Source organism: Pseudoliparis swirei, chromosome 24 (genome assembly GCF_029220125.1).
Source record: "Pseudoliparis swirei isolate HS2019 ecotype Mariana Trench chromosome 24, NWPU_hadal_v1, whole genome shotgun sequence".
NCBI lineage: Eukaryota > Metazoa > Chordata > Actinopteri > Perciformes > Liparidae > Pseudoliparis > Pseudoliparis swirei.
Genome location: NC_079411.1, coordinates 22,106,111 through 22,125,166, shown reverse-complemented (window position 1 = coordinate 22,125,166; position 19,056 = coordinate 22,106,111). Strand labels below are relative to the sequence as shown.

General features: G+C 42.2%; 1 protein-coding gene across 2 annotated transcripts; it reads right to left on the bottom strand.

Moving 5' to 3' along the window:
- Window positions 1–567: 567 nt before the first annotated feature.
- On the bottom strand, window positions 568–17,705 carry slc25a23a (solute carrier family 25 member 23a). Of its 2 annotated transcripts, XM_056410196.1 has the most exons (12): window positions 17,045–17,705; window positions 15,732–15,948; window positions 10,973–11,096; window positions 10,762–10,849; window positions 4,518–4,629; window positions 4,098–4,256; window positions 3,310–3,462; window positions 3,111–3,224; window positions 2,829–2,996; window positions 2,600–2,747; window positions 1,658–1,840; window positions 568–1,214 (listed from the first exon to the last, which is right to left on the bottom strand). In XM_056410196.1, the coding sequence occupies exons 2-12, from the start codon at window positions 15,924–15,926 to the stop codon at window positions 1,204–1,206; spliced, it is 1,455 nt and encodes a 484-aa protein (XP_056266171.1). In that variant the 5' UTR covers window positions 15,927–15,948; window positions 17,045–17,705; the 3' UTR covers window positions 568–1,203. The 2 variants fall into 2 exon arrangements, with proteins under 2 accessions (XP_056266171.1, XP_056266170.1); XM_056410195.1 differs by having other exon boundaries at window positions 568–1,840; window positions 17,045–17,704.
- Between the last annotated feature and the right edge of the window lie 1,351 nt (window positions 17,706–19,056).

The window sequence follows — 19,056 nt, the reverse complement described above, 5'->3', positions numbered from 1 at the left end:
TTTACATTTATGATTCTCAATCGCCTAGTTGCATTAAAACATTTATTATTTAAACACACTTTTACAATGGAATCATATTATCTGAGTCGCTGCATTGTGTTCTTTATTAATAGGCAGACATTATATGTATCGCTATAAGGAATATCGGTAGCAAAGTCAACATGATGAACAATCTACATGTATTTATATTTATTTATGTATCTGGCACTGACACTAGGAAATTATTTTAAAATGACAGATTTGTAAAATAAAAATGTCCCCCCAAAAATCTGATCAATCATTATTGTTGGGAAACCATGAGGTGCAACTGAATCTGCTTTTTGCTATTACAGTTGCATTTACTTGTATAATTATTAAACTGCACAGACAAAGCTACTCATTGAACCCGTATTTAATGGACGAGTGTAACAATAGAAGTGTAACGACAGTTAAGAATATCACGTTCTTAGCTGCTGTTGCTGGGTAGCTAAGGTTAAACGGGCTGAGACACTCAATCAGGACACATTGGTAGGTATTAGTGCAGTGATTTCATGTCATGTCTACAGAAAACTACCACGTCCCAAAATGTCAGTTCGTCAGAAAAAAAGCTCACAGCTTTTATTTAACAATAGCAGCACCATCCATGCATTTATTCGCACATGATAAATACTGACACGTCAAAAATGTTCATTGGCATTAAATCTAATTTCTTATTGTTTTTAATGATATAGACAACGTAAACACTTTAGCTTAGTGTTGAACCTGCACATTGTGCGCACATAGTTTCTGATAAATACTGTGTGGCAGTGGACCCGGTAGTGTTTCAAACTTGGGAACATTCATAAAACATGAGTATTATTGCTTGAGTCGTAACTATGAATCCTTTACGCTTCTTGATATGGCTTTTGGCAGTTCCACTCCTATAAAAGAAATAGGTGTGCTTTACGCAGTTATAATCCTAATCCTTACAGGAATGACGAGATTGACAGTCTCAAGACCGGCAGTGATTTTTCAACATCATGTGTTTCAGTCGTCATTGGAGAGGTATAAATTCAGACATGCTTGTTGTTATTTTACAAGTATTTCTGTACTTTAGTGTCTGTAACATTTGTTTAAGACATGTCAATCATAGTTGTAACTCTGTAACTCCTACGATGTGCAGCGACTTCAGGTTCCCTCACAACCGGAAGTTGAATCAGTCCTCCTATCAATCGTGTATCTTCTCTATATACCACCTATAGGAGAAAAGAAATAATGCTGTAGGAATGTAACCTGGCCTCCTTTACCTGTTCCTTCTCAGGCACGTTCATGCACGTCTTCATCTATCCAAGTCAATCCAGAAGCAGGAACCTGAGGGATTAGCTGTCACACAACTGAATGCACTGCAATGCAATACATCACCCGCGTAACTCATCACAGCAGCTGCCGGTTCAGGGGAGGTATTTGACAACAGATTCTATAAAAAAGATAATCTGTTGGGTTTTTTTGGGTCTATTTTCCTTCCATGGCCTGTATTCCATCCCGTCCTGAACACTCACAACCTGTGATCACAGGTCCATGTATCCATCCACAGTCAAGGCCCGTGTCGTCATGCACTGCCAACCGATCTGTACGTGCTCGCAGTCGAAAAAGCCACCTCAAACCATTTCCTACGCCTTTTCCTTCCCGCCCCTCCTACCCTCAATCTCCGCTCCCAGGAGTATCCTCGTGTACTCATAGACGACGTAGGACACAGTGACGGCGGGGATGACCTTCAGCAGGTTGGGGGAAATGCCTCGATAAAGTCCGGCCACACCCTCCTGCGTCAAGATGCTGCGAAGCGAGGCCAACATGGAGGGTTTAGGGTCTCCCTTCACGGAAGCTGAGGGGAGAGACACGGGTGAGCAACAGTCTCTCGCTCTATGTGACTCTGAGGAACTGTGGCACGTGGTGCTGATGCACATCAGTCGTGTTTGGATGACTAAGTTAAGAGGGCGTCATGGCGGTGTTGCTTCTTCTTCTTTTTTAGTTCATCAACCACATACACTACCGTTCAAAAGTTTGGGGTCATCCAGACAATTTCGTGTCTTCCATGAAAACTCACTTTTATTTATCAAATGAATTGAAAATTGAATAGAAAATATAGTCAAGACATTGACAAGGTTAGAAATAATGATTAATATTTGAAGTATTAATTTTGTTCTTCAAACTTCAAGCTCAAAGAAAGGCCAGTTGTATAGCTTATATCACCAGGATAACTGTTTTCAGCTGTGCTTGCATAATTGCACGGGTTTTCTAATCAGACATTAGTCTTCTAAGGCGATTAGCAAACACAATGTACCATTAGAACACTGGAGTGATAGTTGATGGAAATGGGCCTCTATACACCTATGGAGATATTTCATTAGAAACCAGACGTTTCCACCTAGAATTGTCATTTACCACATTAACAATGTATAGTGTGTATTTTGGATTAATGTTATCTTTATTGAAAAAACAGTGCTTTTCTTTGAAAAATAAAGACATTTCTAAGTGACCCCAAACTTTTGAACGGTAGTGTATGTGGTTGACAATCTAAAAAATGTTTCCCCTGTAATTCTGAAGGCCCATATTAGTATTTGTATCAGTCCGTTATCCTGACCTTGTGCCTGCATTCGAGTGCGGATGAGTGCCAGCGGGTAACTCGCCAGCTGTCCACAGGTGCTGGAAACGGCACCGCAGCCGACCAGCACCATGACCCCCGGGTCGGCTAACCCTCTGTTCCTGTTCAGCCAGGCAAACTTCAGAGTCTGTGGAATAGAGGGAGTGAGAAGAAGGGAAACACTGAGGAGATGCAGTGCGACAGCAGTGGGGTGTTACGTGTTCCTGACCTCGTACACGGCCAGGTCGATGCCTGCGTAAGGGACGATACTGAGCAGGTTGGGTACATAGCCTTTGTAGAAGGCTGCGACGCCTTCTCTCTGAAGGATGTGTTTGGCACAGTCGGCTATTCCTGAGTACTGGCCTGTTTTTCTGAGTGTGAGACGGGTCTTCAGCACCTGTGCAGAGAAGAGAGGAGATAGAAAGGAAACAAGGACGTCATTCATTTTCATTCATGTTTCCTCGATACGTAATGAGTGGTATCATGTATGTGCCTATTACCCTGATATTACCTCCATTGGGTAGATGGCGGTCTGAGCTGTAGCTCCAGCCAAAGAGCCGGCAACAAATCTCTCATGAATCCTCAGATTTCTTGTCTCATTTTGGCTACGCATCAAATTCTTGATCTAGAAGTTACGGAGCAAAGGGGAAGGAATAAAGTAAACCGAATGTAAGAGTTGTAATAATAACGAACACGTGATAATACGCCACCTGTTCATAAGCTGTGAACTTAATAGCAGTTTCTGGGGCAATTTTAAGCACATTGATTCCGTTGCCCCGCCACATGGAGCGAAGTCCTCCTTCTTTCAGCATGTGTTTGAAACCGCTCAGCACGTTCCCTTTAAAATCAGCGAAGCCGTGAACCTGGAAGAACAGAGTCAGAGAGGTTCGTCTCGAAGCTCTGTGCCACAAATACAAAATAAACTTTCACAAATGATGTCGAAGCCATTTCTTTTGGCTTTTTCTTGAAATTATATGGACACGTGACAAAGGACTCTAAAGAAGAGGCTTCCTATGTATAAATGTATGAATGGCCCTATACCGGTCAATGAGGGGCCGGAGTCTAGAAGCCATGACACCTATTTGTGTTTATCGATTCTGTATCTCATCCATGTTGGTACATTGGAATCTTGCTACTGCCCATAGATCAAATTATGCTGATATACTGTTAATCATGTTGACATATTGCTGATATGATTATGATGATGACGATGATGCAGTGATGACATCAAGGGGGCGTTAACTATATGCAGACGTCACCTGAGCGCAGCCAGGTGTGTTCGGCAAGAGAGCGAAAGGGCAAACTATTTTTCAACCACATATTAAGACCGCATACAAGACAAAGCGAGGTTTTTCTGTTTAATATGAGTTTAATTTATGTTTCTGTTGCTGTTCGGCAAATAAAACAAAGTATGGAAGTGACACTCCGAACGAATGTGTGTTGATTTTAGTGACCGCTCCGACAAATGATCTAAGATTATAAAATCAATCTGACTGACCTGCCGGAAGACTTTGAGGCGGTCTAAGGGGGCAGTCCCGCTCCGAGATACAGATCCAGCCAAGGCTCCGGCCATCAGCTGCCGCCACACATAGCCCGACTTCTTCTCCTCTTCAGAAAAATCATCGGGGACCGTCAGCTGCTCACCTATATCCAACATCTACTGAACCCGTCGTGTAGTGAACGACGACCGGATATCATGACGAGAAAAGGGGAGAAAGCGAGAGGGAAAGAGTTGGAAGAAAAACAAGCACCATGTGTGACAACTCAAACTCTTCAGTGTTTCGCTGAAGACGACAGGAAGCACTGCAAATAATGTGGGTTTGTGTTGCAAGCATTGTCTCAACAGATGCTTGAAGCCAACCATGTTGTCATTTAGAGCTACGCCAAGCCGCTCTTGTTCAGGTGTGTGTGGCCTCACCATCGAGCGCTTCCAGTAGCGTGCGATGTCCTCCATGTTAGTGAGACGCTTAAACAGGAAGAATTCTCGCCACTCAGTCCAGTCGATGGTCATGGTGCCGTCTTTGTCCATTCTGAGTAACCAACACATAAACAAGACGTGAAATAGATAGACAGTAGAGCCGTTAAGGTATAACTGAGCTACAGCGGGGGAGAGCAATGATTTAGAAATAGCATTATGGAATTCTTTAATGATGCTTCTTGGCTTTCTAAGATCTAACCTACATTTACTAAACTAATGCTGCTTTCAAGACACTAAAGTAGGAAATGTAACGCTTACACAAAGTAAGAGGAGAAATTAGAAAAATGCAGTTCAACATTCAGGCACCAGGAGCAGGAAAGTTGTGTAGATCTTGACATTGAAAAAACTAGAATGGGCACTCGGTAGAGCGCATACCTTCGCATATCACAAGATTGGGCATTGAATTATGAACATTTTGGCATTAGTTGCATGCCAATTGGATAAAAATTGACCGCGCAATGGTAAAAAGAAGATGTTGACCATTTCACAACCTTGACCTTTGACCCGATCAATCCCAAAATCTAATCAAATGGTCCCCGGATAATAACCAATCATCCCACCAAATTTCATGCGATTCGGTTTAATACTTTTTGAGTTATGCGAGTAACACGCATACAAATAAATAAATAAATAAATACACGGCGATCAAAACATAACCTTCCGCATTTTCAATGCGAAGGTAACAATAGCAATAGAAAAAAAATGAGTAAACTGGAAAAAAGTTTTTCAGCCAACGACCCCTCGTCAGTTTGGAGAGGCCTTGAAGTACTCACGAATTAAAGGAGACCATCCCCCCCCCCCCCCACTGAGAACAATCACAGACTGGCTGACGAGCTGAATGTCTTCTTTCACCCCCCATCCCCAAACTGCCCCATCATCAGAACACCACCTACACTCTCTGCCTGCTTCTCACCTCTCCCAAACAACCCCCCCCCCCCTCCGGCACTGAGGATCTGCGAAGAGCTGGTGGGTCGACTCTTTCACAGACAGAAGATCAGCGAGGCCCCCATCTTCACGCAGATCTTCAACTAATAACTGAAGCTGTGTGAAGTCCCATTATTCTTCCAGGTGCCCCGTTATTTCCCCAAGAAATCCACATTCACAGGATTAAATGACTACAGGGTCGTCGCCCTGACGTCTGACTGATGTTGACCCATCTGAAGGCCATCGTAGGGCCCCTGCTGGACCCCCTGCAGTCGAAAATGGGACTTCATCATGTTCTGCAACACCTTGACTCCCCAGGGACATATGCAAGGGTCCTGTTTGTGGACTTCAGCTCAGCGGTCAACACCAACAGGTTCAACAGGTGCTTCCCAGTGCCAGCCTCCAGCTGTCAGACAGGACGCACCATTGGAGGCTGGGAAAAATCAAACCCAGCACCCGGACTACCAGCACCAGCACTCCCCAGGGATGTGCGAGAACTATTCCTTCCAGCCTGCCCTCCATGCTGGACTTGTACATCTCCAGAGTCAGGAAGCGGGCTGGAAAGATCACTGGAGACCCTTCACACCCAGACACGAGCTGTTCCAACTCCTCCCCTCTGGTCGGCGCTACAGAGCGCTGTACGCCAAAACCACCAGACACAGGAACCGCTTCTTCCCACTGACCGTCACTCTGATGGACAATTAATCAGACACCTCCATCTGCACTAACATCCCCAATTCTGCGAATATGACCAAGTTGATCACCGGACTTAATCTATGACAACCCAGGGTTCAGATCAGGAACCGGGAGCAGAGTTGTAGTTTAACACCCTTCTCTGCTCTTCCATTCGAGCAGTTACCCACCCTTGACTTTAGAGTAGAGACTGTGTCTGTCCCACGGCCACTTCAATTAAATAAATCAAAAGTAAGCAGAAGAGGAGTCGTACACAATAACCTTATACAAGTTAACACAATTATTTCAGCAGTGCAACAAAATAGGTCTATTAAATGTGGTCTCCTAAATATTCGATCTCTGTCATCTAAAGCTGTGTTACTGAATGATTTAATATCAGATAATCACATTGATTTATGTTGCCTAACTGAAACCTGGCTGAGCCATGAAGAATATGTCTGCCTGAATGAATCGACTCCTCCAAGTCATATTAATACTCACATTCCTCGAGGCACCGGTCGAGGAGGTGGAGTAGCAGCCATCTTTGAATCGAGCCTATTAATTAATCCTCAACCAAAATTACACTACACCTCATTTGAAAGCCTTGTTCTTAGTCTTTCACATCCAACCTGGAAAACACTACAGCCAATTCAATTTGTGATTCTGTACCAGCCACCAGGTCCATATTCAGAGTTTATATCTGAATTCTCAGAATTTATATCAAGTTTGGTTCTTAAAACCGATAAAGTTATTATTGTTGGAGATTTTAATATCCATGTGGATGTTGATAATGATTGCCTTAGTGCTGCATTCATCTCCTTGTTGGACTCGATTGGCTTCTGTCAGAGAGTACAGAAACCCACTCACAGCTTTGGCCACACGCTTGATCTTGTTCTTACTTATGGCGTTGACATTGAGCATTTGAACGTCTTCCCACAGAATCCTCTTCTGTCAGACCACAACCTCATAACTTTTGAATTTATACTACGGTGTACTCCGTTAGTCAAAAGTTTCTACACTAGATGTCTAACTGATAGTGCTGTAGCTAAATTTAAAGAAGCGATTCCTTCTGTATTTGATTCGATACCACATCTCAATATAACAGAGGACTCCTGGTCTAACTTTAGTCCGTCCCAGATTGATCATCTTGTTGACAGTGCCATAGGCTCTCTGAGAATGACACTGGACTCGATAGCCCCTCTGTAGAAGAAGACAGTGAGGAAGAGGAGATTTGCTCCCTGGTATAACCCTCAGACCCGCAAACTGAAGCAAACGTCACGAAAGCTTGAGCATATGGCGTTCAACTAATCTCGAAGAATCCCGCTTAGTTTGGCGAGATAGTCTTAAAACATATAAGAAGGCCCTCCGTAATGCCAGAGCAGCCTATTACTCATCAATAATAGAAAAAATAAAACAACCCCAGGTTTCTCTTCAGCACTGTAGCCAGGCTGACAGAGAGTCACAGCTCTGTGGAGCCGAGCATTCCTATAAACCTTAGTGGTAATGACTTTATGAACTTCTTTAATGAAAAGATTTTAACTATTAGGGACAAGATTAATAATCTCTTGCCCATAACCAGTGCCAATCTGTCCTCAAGTGGAATGGCCTTGGAAACCGCTGTATGCCCTGGTGTATATTTGGAGGTTTTCTCCTATCAACCGTGACCAATTATTTTCAACGGTTTCTACTTGAACACGTCTACCTGTCTCTTGGACCCCATCCCGACGAGGCTGCTTAAAGACGTTTTGCCTTTAATTGGCGGCTCTCTATTAGATATTATCAATGTGTCTCTGCTAACAGGCCACGTACCACACTCCTTCAAGGTGGCTGTTATTAAACCTCTCCTGAAGAAGCCCACTCTGGATCCAGAGGTATTGGCTAACTACAGACCGATCTCTAACCTCCCTTCCTCTCCAAGATCCTTGAGAAAGTGGTCGCAAATCAGTTGTGCGACTTTCTACATCATAATAGTTTATTTGAGAAATTTCAATCAGGATTTAGAAAACACCACAGCACCGAGACGGCACTGGTGAAAATTACAAATGACCTCTTAATGGCAGCAGATAAAGGACTCCTCTCTGTCCTGGTCTTGTTAGACCTTAGTGCTGCATTCGACACCATTGACCATGACATCCTGTTACAGAGACTGGAGCAGTCGATTGGCATTTCAGGCACGGCACTAATTTGGTTTAAATCCTATTTATCAGATCGATCTCAGTTTGTATTTGTAAACGATGACGGCTCGATAACCACCAACGTTAATCACGGAGTTCCACAAGGTTCTGTGCTTGGACCAATTTTATTTACCTTATACATGCTTCCTTTGGGCAATATTATCAGGAAACACTCCATAAACTTTCATTGTTATGCAGATGACACTCAACTATATTTATCGATAAAACCAGAGGAGAGCAACCAACTCTGTAAAATTCAAGCATGTCTTAAAGACATAAAAACATGGATGACCTGCAACTTCTTGATGTTAAACTCAGACAAAAAGTAATTTTAATCGGCCCTGAGCACCTCAGTCATCAATTATCTGGTGATGTGGATTCTCTAGTCGGCATTGCCCTGGCATCCAACACCACTGTAAAGAATCTTGGCGTTATCTTTGATCGGGACTTGTCCTTTAACTCCACGTAAAGCAAATCTCAAGGACTGCATTCTTTCATCGTAATATTTCAAAAATCAGGCACATCTTGTCTCAAAAGATGCAGAAAAATTGGTTCAGAGACTGGATTACTGCAACTCCTTATTAGCAGGCTGCTCTAATAAATCTCTTAGGTCCCTCAGTTGATCCAGAATGCTGCAGCTCGTGTTCTCACTAAAACTAAGAAAGAGATCACATCACTCCTGCACTAGCTGCTCTGCACTGGCTCCCAGTAAAATCAAGAATCACTTTTAAAATTCTTCTCTTAACCTACAAAGCCTTGATTGGTGATGCTCCATCATATCTTAAGGAGCTTGTCGCACCATATTGCCCCACTAGAGCACTAAATGCGGGACTACTTGTAGTTCCTAGAGTCTTAAAAGTAGAATGGGAGCCAGAGCCTTTAGTTATCAAGCTCCTCTTTATGGAACCAGCTTCCAATTTCAGTCCGGGAGGCAGACACAGTCACCTCGTTTAAGAGTAGACTTAAGACCTTCCTCTTTGACAGAGCTTATAGTTAGGGCTGAATCAGGTTTGCCCTGGTCCAGCCCCTTGATATGCTGCTATAGGCTTATAGCAGGATGCACTGAGTACCTATCTCCTCTTTTTCTCTCCTTAAGGATGAATTTTCATCTCTCAATCACACGTTACTAACTCTGCTTTCTCCCGGAAGTCCTTTTGACTTTCGTCTCATGGGGTCATCGGACCCTATGAGACGGCATAGATCTATCTGCCTGATGGATCGTCTGGGTCGTGGAATTCCTGCTCATGACTACGCCACTGTCCTGTTGAGACTCCTCCTCCCCACCGCCATCTGCCTGATGGATCGTGGAGGTCTCCATCGTGGAATATGCCTACTATGAACTATTCATACACTCTGTCATATTCATTGAATGTATTTTAACTCTAAATCTGTCCTTCTGTACACATTACATCTATTGCATCTGTCCATCCTAGGAGAGGGATCCTCCTCTGTTGCTCTCCTCCAGGTTTCTTCCCTTTTTTTCCCCCTGAAGGGTTATTTGGGAGTTTTTCCTGGTCCGATGTGAGGTTTTGGGGCAGGGATGTCTATGTGTACAGATTGTAAAGCACTCCGAGACAAATTTGTAATTTGTGAAATTGGGCTATACAAATAAACTGAATTGAATTGAATTGTCGTTGTTTTCATATTGTACAAACCTGTTGCTGCTCTGTTGTCTTTAAAGTTTATGTGTATATTTATCTTGTTATTTGTATAATCCATGTATGTATGACGAGAGCGTACGTGTAACTGGAGTCAAATTCCATATATGGTCACACATATATGGACAATAAAGCTGATTCTGAGTCTGATCTTAACTTAAATAAGTATCATGTAGCTCCGCGGCCTGGCTCATTGTGCCATGACATCAACGGGGGAGGGATGGACTGGAGATGCGCATAAAGAGGGTGGAAACGATCATTTATCTAGCCAAGTGTCCTTTTTTTTTATCATTTCAGGATGCAAAGCTTAGATGTAGGACACTTCAAAAAAATATCTACACTCACTGAATATCAACATCTTTGAATGACAGAGCATTAAACACACCGCTTACTCAACACACTCAGAGATCAGTTCTAGGAGGAAGTGGAAATTGTTTTCTTCAACTGTGTTGGTGTGTAAGATAGTTAAGCTCACTATTTGAGGTTGAAATTGGGATTCTCAATTTGAGTATAAATGTACATATCAAGTGATTTCTGAACTACCATGCAAGCCGGTGAAGCTGAAAGCTCTCTTCTATGTTACAAACCTGTGTTGTCATCGAAGCTTAGAGCCAGTGAGACACTTTTAGACTCACTGTTTTAGCCCAGGTGTAAATATTGGAGGTCATTTTCAGTGTTGGGAGTTGTTAACTGCCAAGCCAGGTAGGTGGATGTTCTCAGTTCAGACCCTAATGTGACGTATAATCAGATATTAACCTTTGCAGGATCCTGGTGGCATCCTTAAGGCTAATCTCCACACCGACGGTGTGGAGAGAGTGCTGGATCTCTGCTGCGTCGATCTGACCTGCAAACATCCACCGGTCACACGCAGAGAGAGAGAGAGAGAGGAAAAGATAGTTTTCTAGATATAAACTATTTTAAGTAATAGTGCCATCAATTGTTATTTCAGCTGTTGGCTGCTACAGACCATCGTTGTTCCTGTCCAGGCTCTTAAACATGAGTTTGAGCTCCTTTTCATGGGTGCGAAGGTACTGGGTGAACTCCTGAAAGTCCAGTACTCCATCCTGGTTGGTGTCCCCGGCCTCCACGATCTAAAAATACAGACAGACAGGGCAATTAAAAAAAAGTATTTGGTCGGGGGCTGACAACTTTACAGTTAGCCAGACGGCAGGTTGTAAAGATTGTAAAGTTCCAAACATGCTTTAAAAAAAACAATCTAATGTGCATTGTGTCAACGCTTTGTTTTCACCGATCCACACCGGGATCATCGTATAATGTTGTTGGATTATTGTAAATGCAATATATGATTAATTCTGTACAAACAGCACACATGTGCAAATACAACAGAGGTGACCCTGACTGCTGCAAAATACAACAAGATCAAGATTGCACTCCATGTTTGTAGTCTTTAAATACTCCTCTACCTCGCCACCTGTTGGACATATGACCCTACATTATGTTGTCGAGGAATGAGCTCCATAAAAAAGTGTAACATATTGGACACTTTTGTTATTTTAATTATTTGTGTGTTGAACTACACGACACATTCTAATGGTCTTAAAATACAGATTACTATTGTCTCTCTCGTTGACCATGCAGCTGGTAGCTCTGCATTTGCAGTAGTTTATGAATTTAATTTATTTGAAGGTCTTGTTAATACAATTAAGTGTATACCATTTGTGAAAATGTTCACCTATGATTTGGTATCATTATTGAAATATTGTCAGAAAGTATGGAAACAGCTTAATATACTGTTATATCATCTCCAACATAGTCTAAATCAGTAGTGTTATAACCTTATTGGTTTATGACCTAAAGCAAAGCTTTCTATTTGTGTCATCACCAGTTGTTTAGGTCTACTGCTGGTGGTCCGTTCAACATTTCCCAGACATTTTAAATAATCTTTTACAGAAAAAAAGGATTAAAGAAACTTCTGAAACTAATTGAATTCAAGTAACTTTGTGTGGTAATTTTCTTTCTTTCTACAACACAAAAATAAATGTGTCTTAAAACAGGATACAATCTGTGAGAAGGGATCAAGTGTAAGAAAAAGGTTATCGTTCTCATCTTACACAGTCTTGTTCCTTGACCTAAAATAGACAACATGCCGGCCTTTACACACACACACACACACACACACACACACACACACACACACACACACACACACACACACACACACACACACACACACACCAACACACACACAAACAGTTTAACATGTAATACACACGCACATGTAAAATGTACTTTGTGGGGACATACGTTCACATCCATGAGTATATTTTCACATTCACAGAAACAACTGTTTGAGAGAGAGAGAGAGAGAGAGAGAGAGAGAAAGTAACATGCAGTTTGGTGCAGCGGTGTGTAAGATCAGCCATGGACGGACACAGACATGCACACTCACTCACACACGCCCAACACACAGCCAATCACATTACTTCCTGGTGGAGACGATAATGATAATAATGGGATGATTCTCACAGCAGGCCTTCACTGGATGTTCAATAAATGTGGAGAGTGTGTATGTGTATATATGTGTGTGTATGTATGCGTGTGTATATGTATGTGTGTATATGTATGTGTGTGTATACAGGACTGTCTCAGAAAATTAGAATATTGTGATAAAGTTCTTTATTTTCTGTAATGCAATTAAAAAAACAAAAATGTCATGCATTCTGGATTCATTACAAATCAACTGAAATATTGCAAGCCTTTTATTCTTTTAATATTGCTGATTATGGCTTACAGCTTAAGAAAACTCTAAAATCCTATCTCATAAAATTTTAATATTTCCTCAGACCAAGTAAAAAAAAAGATTTATAACAGCAAAACAAAATCAAACATTTGAAAATGTGTTTCCAGGTGTTTCGAGTTAATTAGACGATTCAAGTGATTTGTTTAATACCCTACTAGTATACTTTTTTATGATATTCTAATATTTAGAGATAGGATATTTGAGTTTTCTTAAGCTGTAAGCCATAATCAGCAATAAATCAGAATAAAAGGCTTGCAATATTTCAGTTGATTTGTAATGAATCCAGAATGCATGACATTTTTGTTTTTTGAATTGCATTACAGAAAATAAAGAACTTCATCACAATATTCTAATTTTCTGAGACAGTCCTGTATGTATATGTGTGTATATATATGTTTATGTTTATCTCTGACATTTTTGTAATTGTTTTATGTTTATATTACTAAACGAATAAAAAAAATGTGGAGAGGAGCAGTTCCTCCCCCCCCCCCCCCTCCCTCTCTCTCTCACACACGAGACAACAGCACAGAAGGAGAGAGCCGGACGTCTGTTGACACAACGGTGTGTCACCAGTCTAGCCAGATGCCACTTCTAGTTGACTTTTAAAGCAAGCGGTACTTTATGGACCTGATAGCGGGCCTCTATCTGCAGGGCTCCAGACTGCGACCAAATGGTCGCATTTTGCGCCTAAAATTAGACAGTGCGAGTAAATTTTTCATCAACTCGCGCATGCGCGACCAGTAAATTTGCAGATTTCTTTTTTTGTTATTAAATATTTTTGTTGCTTACAAACTTGTTCTACACTTCAGCCCACTATAGTTAGCGGTAATGCCTGAATGACTGGTTTGCTAACCGACATTAACTCCAGAAGAAGAAGAAAGGAGACGAAAACCGAAGAAGAAGAAGGCTGGCCTGTGTGTGAGAGGGGGGGGGGCTAATGTGTGAAAAGAGGCGCACCGCAACGGAGACACAACGAGGGCGAGGGCCGCAGAGTGAGAGGTCCACGAGGGGATCCTCACCACCGAGCGGCGTCCCCGTCCCCCGAGTTGAATCTCTGGGTCAACTCAGCCGACTCTCACATGTCTGCCCCTAGAGACTGATGTTGACGGTAAACGCATTCGATCGGGAGCGCGCGAGGATTTTGATAAAGTTAGCGGAAGGATTTAAGTGACGGTTTTGCAAATTAGCGGAAAGAACCACGTGAAACAACATCCGTTTTTCAAAATAAGATGTCGACAAATCATACACGAACATATAAAAGTAAACAATGAACTGATTTTGTATCTTTATAGATCATTTCTGAGATTTAGCTTAAATTATGCTAACATTAAAACATTTTTACTGGACCAAGGAAGAGTTTATCAAAATTAGTCAGTCTTTTGTATGTTAAGAAAAGTCCTGTATATAGATTACCCAAGAGTTCCAGGAAATGAATAATGCAGATGTGTTCCATACATATCTGAAATCCCCTACAATAGCAATCAAACAATTTTAATGTATCAATTAGGACATTTTCAAAGTAAAGTCCTAAATGTTTAAAGAAATCGTAATTTCTTTAATGTTTGAGTTGCTTTATATATGTATTTCCTCATAGTCCTAGGCAATAATGCTACACAATAAATAGAATGCTTCAATCGACTCGGTGATCGGTATTATCGGTGATCGGCAGATACTGATTTCAGTGATCGGTGATCGGCACCAAAACCTGATCGGTGCATCTCTAATCATAACATCATCAAACCCTAGATGGTATTGAAAAGAGAACGTGCTGCATAGTAATATTTATTTTTGATTCCGTTTCCTAAAAGAAACTGCTTTCTATGAATGCATTCAATCAATGGGTGGGGGTGGTGAGAGTGTGCTCACCCGCAGCGCGCATCACGGCAGAACTTCGATGTCGGTGCGCGCATCGCTCTGTCACGCGAGCCGAGAATTGTTGACGGGGGGTAGACGAAAATTACAGAGTGGCGGGTGGAGATTTCACCCTGTTATAATGGTAGGGGAACCACTGGAGTTGATAAGCATGTCTTCTTGTCTGATCAATACACAACTGTGAGGTGCGTGAATGGACAGATAGGCCAGCTGCTGATCACTCACTCAATAGCTCGACTTGCTTGAATAGATGGTGCGCGCGCAGCGCGCAAACATTTTTTTGGGGGAGCACCGAAGACCCATTATGACCCAGGAAAAACCCTGTGTGCGCCCCTAAATTTTCTGCTTGCGCCCCTAAAATTTTAAGTTAGGGGCCACTGTGCTCCTAGTAAAAAAAGTTAGTCTGGAGCCCTGATCTGTGTGTGTTGTTCAACACAGTTTAAGTAGAGAACAGATAAGGGGTGATTTATTGATTGACTGATGAAGATAACGTGTCAGATGACAAGCCCTATAGCGAAGAACACGAACGCCAGGAAGTTCTCTAAAGGCCTCGCTATAAACAGTAAGCTGTATTTGAGTGTATACGTGCGGTTAAGTAGCGAAAGGGGGATGATTAGACTCACACCGGGGAGCCTCCTCAAACGGAGGTCAACGCATTAAAATCACAAATTACACAATTTAAAATAAAAATCCCACTTGGATCCGAATAATCTGACGCTTGATTTTTATAGCTTGATTTTTTACTTTGATTATCATTGTATACATTTGCCTTTTATTGTTTAGACCTTTGGTTTCCCTTTCACACCGAATTATGAATTCACGATGACCTTTAGGGTCATATTCATCAACACTGCAAGTAACCAAAATGAAAAATAAGGACTTCAATGGGTTTCTACCCTAACTTTTCCCCAGCCTCATTGGATCAGGAAATGGTTTAAAAAGTTGAAGAACAAAGCAATAATTAAACAAAAATGGCAGATGGGGGTGTGGGTGTGGGTATTTATTACATTGTATCACACAAACAAACATATAACTTGAGTCGTGTCCCCGTAAACAGACAGGTGGGTTTGATACAGGTGTCCTGCTGTCTCACCTTCTCCAGGGAGCTCTTGGAGAGCCCTCGGCCGGCCAGCCCCGTCCGCAGTTCGAGGATGTCGATGTGTCCATCTTTGTTGACGTCCAGCTCATCGAACAGCTGCGCCCAGCGCCGCTCCCTCTCCTGGTCCGGGTCAGGAGATTTGCTGTCTTGGCAGCGCGCCGACAGGAACCAGGTCCATTGGGGTCTCATAACTGGTGCCAGTCAGAGTAAGCTGGTGGTAAATGGAGGGGGGGGGGGGCATCGATTCAATCAACACAATGTGACACAGTCTTAATCCCACAAGTAGGTACATTGATTCAAAGATTTATAAAAAGATGATCAATCTAATCAAAACATGTGATGTGATGTGAATTTACATTGTGAGACTAGTGGACCTGGAGGTCGGGGAAACCGGTTCTGAGAGAAAGGAAAACTCCATTGATTTGACATTGTCAGACTCGCACTGCTTTATTAAAATTGAATAACATGGATGCAGTAGAACCAGATAAATGTGTTTTTATTCTATGTTCGTCTTCCCTGACAACCTGGAGCCTACATTGCCCATAATGCAACGCGACCACCAACAGTTCAGTTGGAGATTGGGGTGAGTTATGCTGCTGTTGGCTAATGTAGCCTCAAACTTAAAGGATCTTTTTCTTCTAAATTACAAGTTAAAAAAATTGGGACAAAAATAAGGCAAGAATATAAATATATAAAATAAATAATATAATTCACTGGTTGAATGGACCAGAGCTATAGACACTGGTGACGAGGGGTCACAAACAGACATACAGCTTTAATTTAAGGGGTCATAGACCAAGACCCCTCTATGTGACCTAGACTAGATTACATTTGGCTGGTTAACACTGATAATACCTTGTGTCCCTGATATTGTGCATAACGCCGTTATGACGCCGTTATGCACTATGCTGGAGGACAAACTGGTAAAAAAAAAAATAGTCAAGGTCTGATAAATGTCTTGGGTCGCTAAACATGAGAAGAGTGGAGCAATAACAAGATCGATGGTGAAATTATTGGTTATGATCTATATCGCTCGCGCATATTGACGCAAATTGATCAACAAACAGCCGCACACACACACACACACACGCACGCACACACACACACACACACACACACACACACACACACACACACACACACACACACACACACACACACACACACACACACACACACACACACACACACACACACACACACACACACACACAGCTTCAGTGTTAATGAACCACCGCGTTCAACTTGATCCTCACACTGTCCGCGGCTCGAATAACAAAAATACACGAGCCTATTTTGTGACTCACAGTCTGTTTCCGTCCAGGTCGCCGCGCATGGTCTCCGGATGCAGAGGATCCGGAGTCCGGACCCGAGAGGAACCCGCGCTCCCGGAGCTCGGTCTCCTGGGTCGGGCTGAGACCAGCAGGTCGCACCGGGTGGTGTCGGGTGGTGTCGGTGGTGTTTTGCCTTCACCGCCACTGATCGCTCCGTCTTGCTCACAGCGACCGTTGTAGAAGAAGCAGGAAGCGGGAGAAACAGGGTGTCAGATCCGTGCGTGTGTGTGTGTGCGTGTGTGTGTGTGCGTGCGTGTGTGTGTGTGTGTGCGTGTGTGTGTGTGAACACCCAGCTGGGAGGACACTAGAGACAAATATGGATGGCCACTGGTCACGTCGTGTACCGGTGTTACACCCCTACTGGTTTTCAAACCTACTGGTTTCCCTACGCGTGCGTGTGTTGTGTTCTCTTCACATCTGCAGCGGGGCTCTGTCTCGCTCACCAGATTCGTCACACATTCACAAACATATTGCTGGAGATCTTCAAGCCTCCGTTCATATCCATTTCGGCGATTACGATTGTATAAGTGAGCAGTGCATCACAGCCACGTAGGAAGAAATACATTTAATAAAAAATAAAAATAAAAAGATCGCCCGACCTGGTTTCGATCTCTGTCACGCAAAATGAAACTGCAATCTAAGCCGCGCAGTCTGTGCGCTGCGCCACCAGATATTAGTTTCAACTCAAGTAATTGATATATTCAACCATTACGTCACATATTTTGTTTCATGGAACAGTTTGGCGGAGGGGATCTGAAACAACTGGTTACCTTGTTAGGATATTTACACTTTGAAACATGTTTAGCGATGCTTGTTCGCAACGCAACAGCCACACAATACCGACAACAACTAATTGACTTTCGTGACGAGTATATAATGACGATGGTACTGTGAACAGAGATTAGAAACATTGCGAACACTGAACAACAGGAAGAATGGAATACTAGTAATGTTCCATCGACAAAACAATGTAGAACATATTGCTGGAGCTCTTGAAGCCACATGTCACATCTATTTACGATTGTACAAGTGAGCACTACACATCACACATGAAGAAACACATATTTTTATAAAAAGATCGCAACGACCTGGTTTCAATCTCCTTCAAGCAAAATCTGGCCACTGTATAGCGCAGCAGTCTATGCACTACGCCACTAGATATTAACTGCAAGTCAAGTAATTTTGATATTCATCCATTACGTCACAACTCGTATGCGTCATGGGAACAGTTTGGTCGAGGCAACCTGAAACAATTGGTTACCTTGGGCGGATATTCAAATACTTCCAAACATGTTTTGTGATGCTTTTATAAATAATATTCAGACATCATTTTTTTGGAAATGTGAAGGGAATGCATTTGTTAGCTTGAACTGAAGCAATTCTTGCACCATAAGTGGATCCATCGAAGCTTCTTGTCTTTTTTCCCTTCCGTTTGTTTGTCTGACACAGTTTCCTTTTATACAGATGTTGCTAATTATGTCCTTGCTTGATTGGAATTGTGATTGCAAGATGTGACAGCTGTGCATCATTTTCTAAACTCTTGAATTATGTCAATATAGTTTATCAATATTATTTTTGTATCATGATGCGATCTTTTTATAAAAATATGTGTTTCTTCATGTGTGATGTGTAGTGCTCACTTGTACAATCGTAAATAGATGTGACATGTGGCTTCAAGAGCTCCAGCAATATGTTCTACATTGTTTTGTCGATGGAACATTACTAGTATTCCATTCTTCCTGTTGTTCAGTGTTCGCAATGTTTCTAATCTCTGTTCACAGTACCATCGTCATTATATACTCGTCACGAAAGTCAATTAGTTGTTGTCGGTATTGTGTGGCTGTTGCGTTGCGAACAAGCATCGCTAAACATGTTTCAAAGTGTAAATATCCTAACAAGGTAACCAGTTGTTTCAGATCCCCTCCGCCAAACTGTTCCATGAAACAAAAGATGTGACGTAATGGTTGAATATATCAATTACTTGA

Coding starts and splice junctions, on each gene's coding strand:
- slc25a23a (XM_056410195.1), bottom strand. CDS start 15,926: ATGAGACCCCAATGGACCTGGTTCCTGTCGGCGCGCTGCCAAGACAGC. Junction 4,630..10,761: donor GCCACCAGGATCCTGCAAAG/GTTAATATCTGA, acceptor TTGGTTACTCAG/AATGGACAAAGACGGCACCA. Junction 3,463..4,097: donor GCCTCAAAGTCTTCCGGCAG/GTCAGTCAGATT, acceptor CTGTTCTTCCAG/GTTCACGGCTTCGCTGATTT.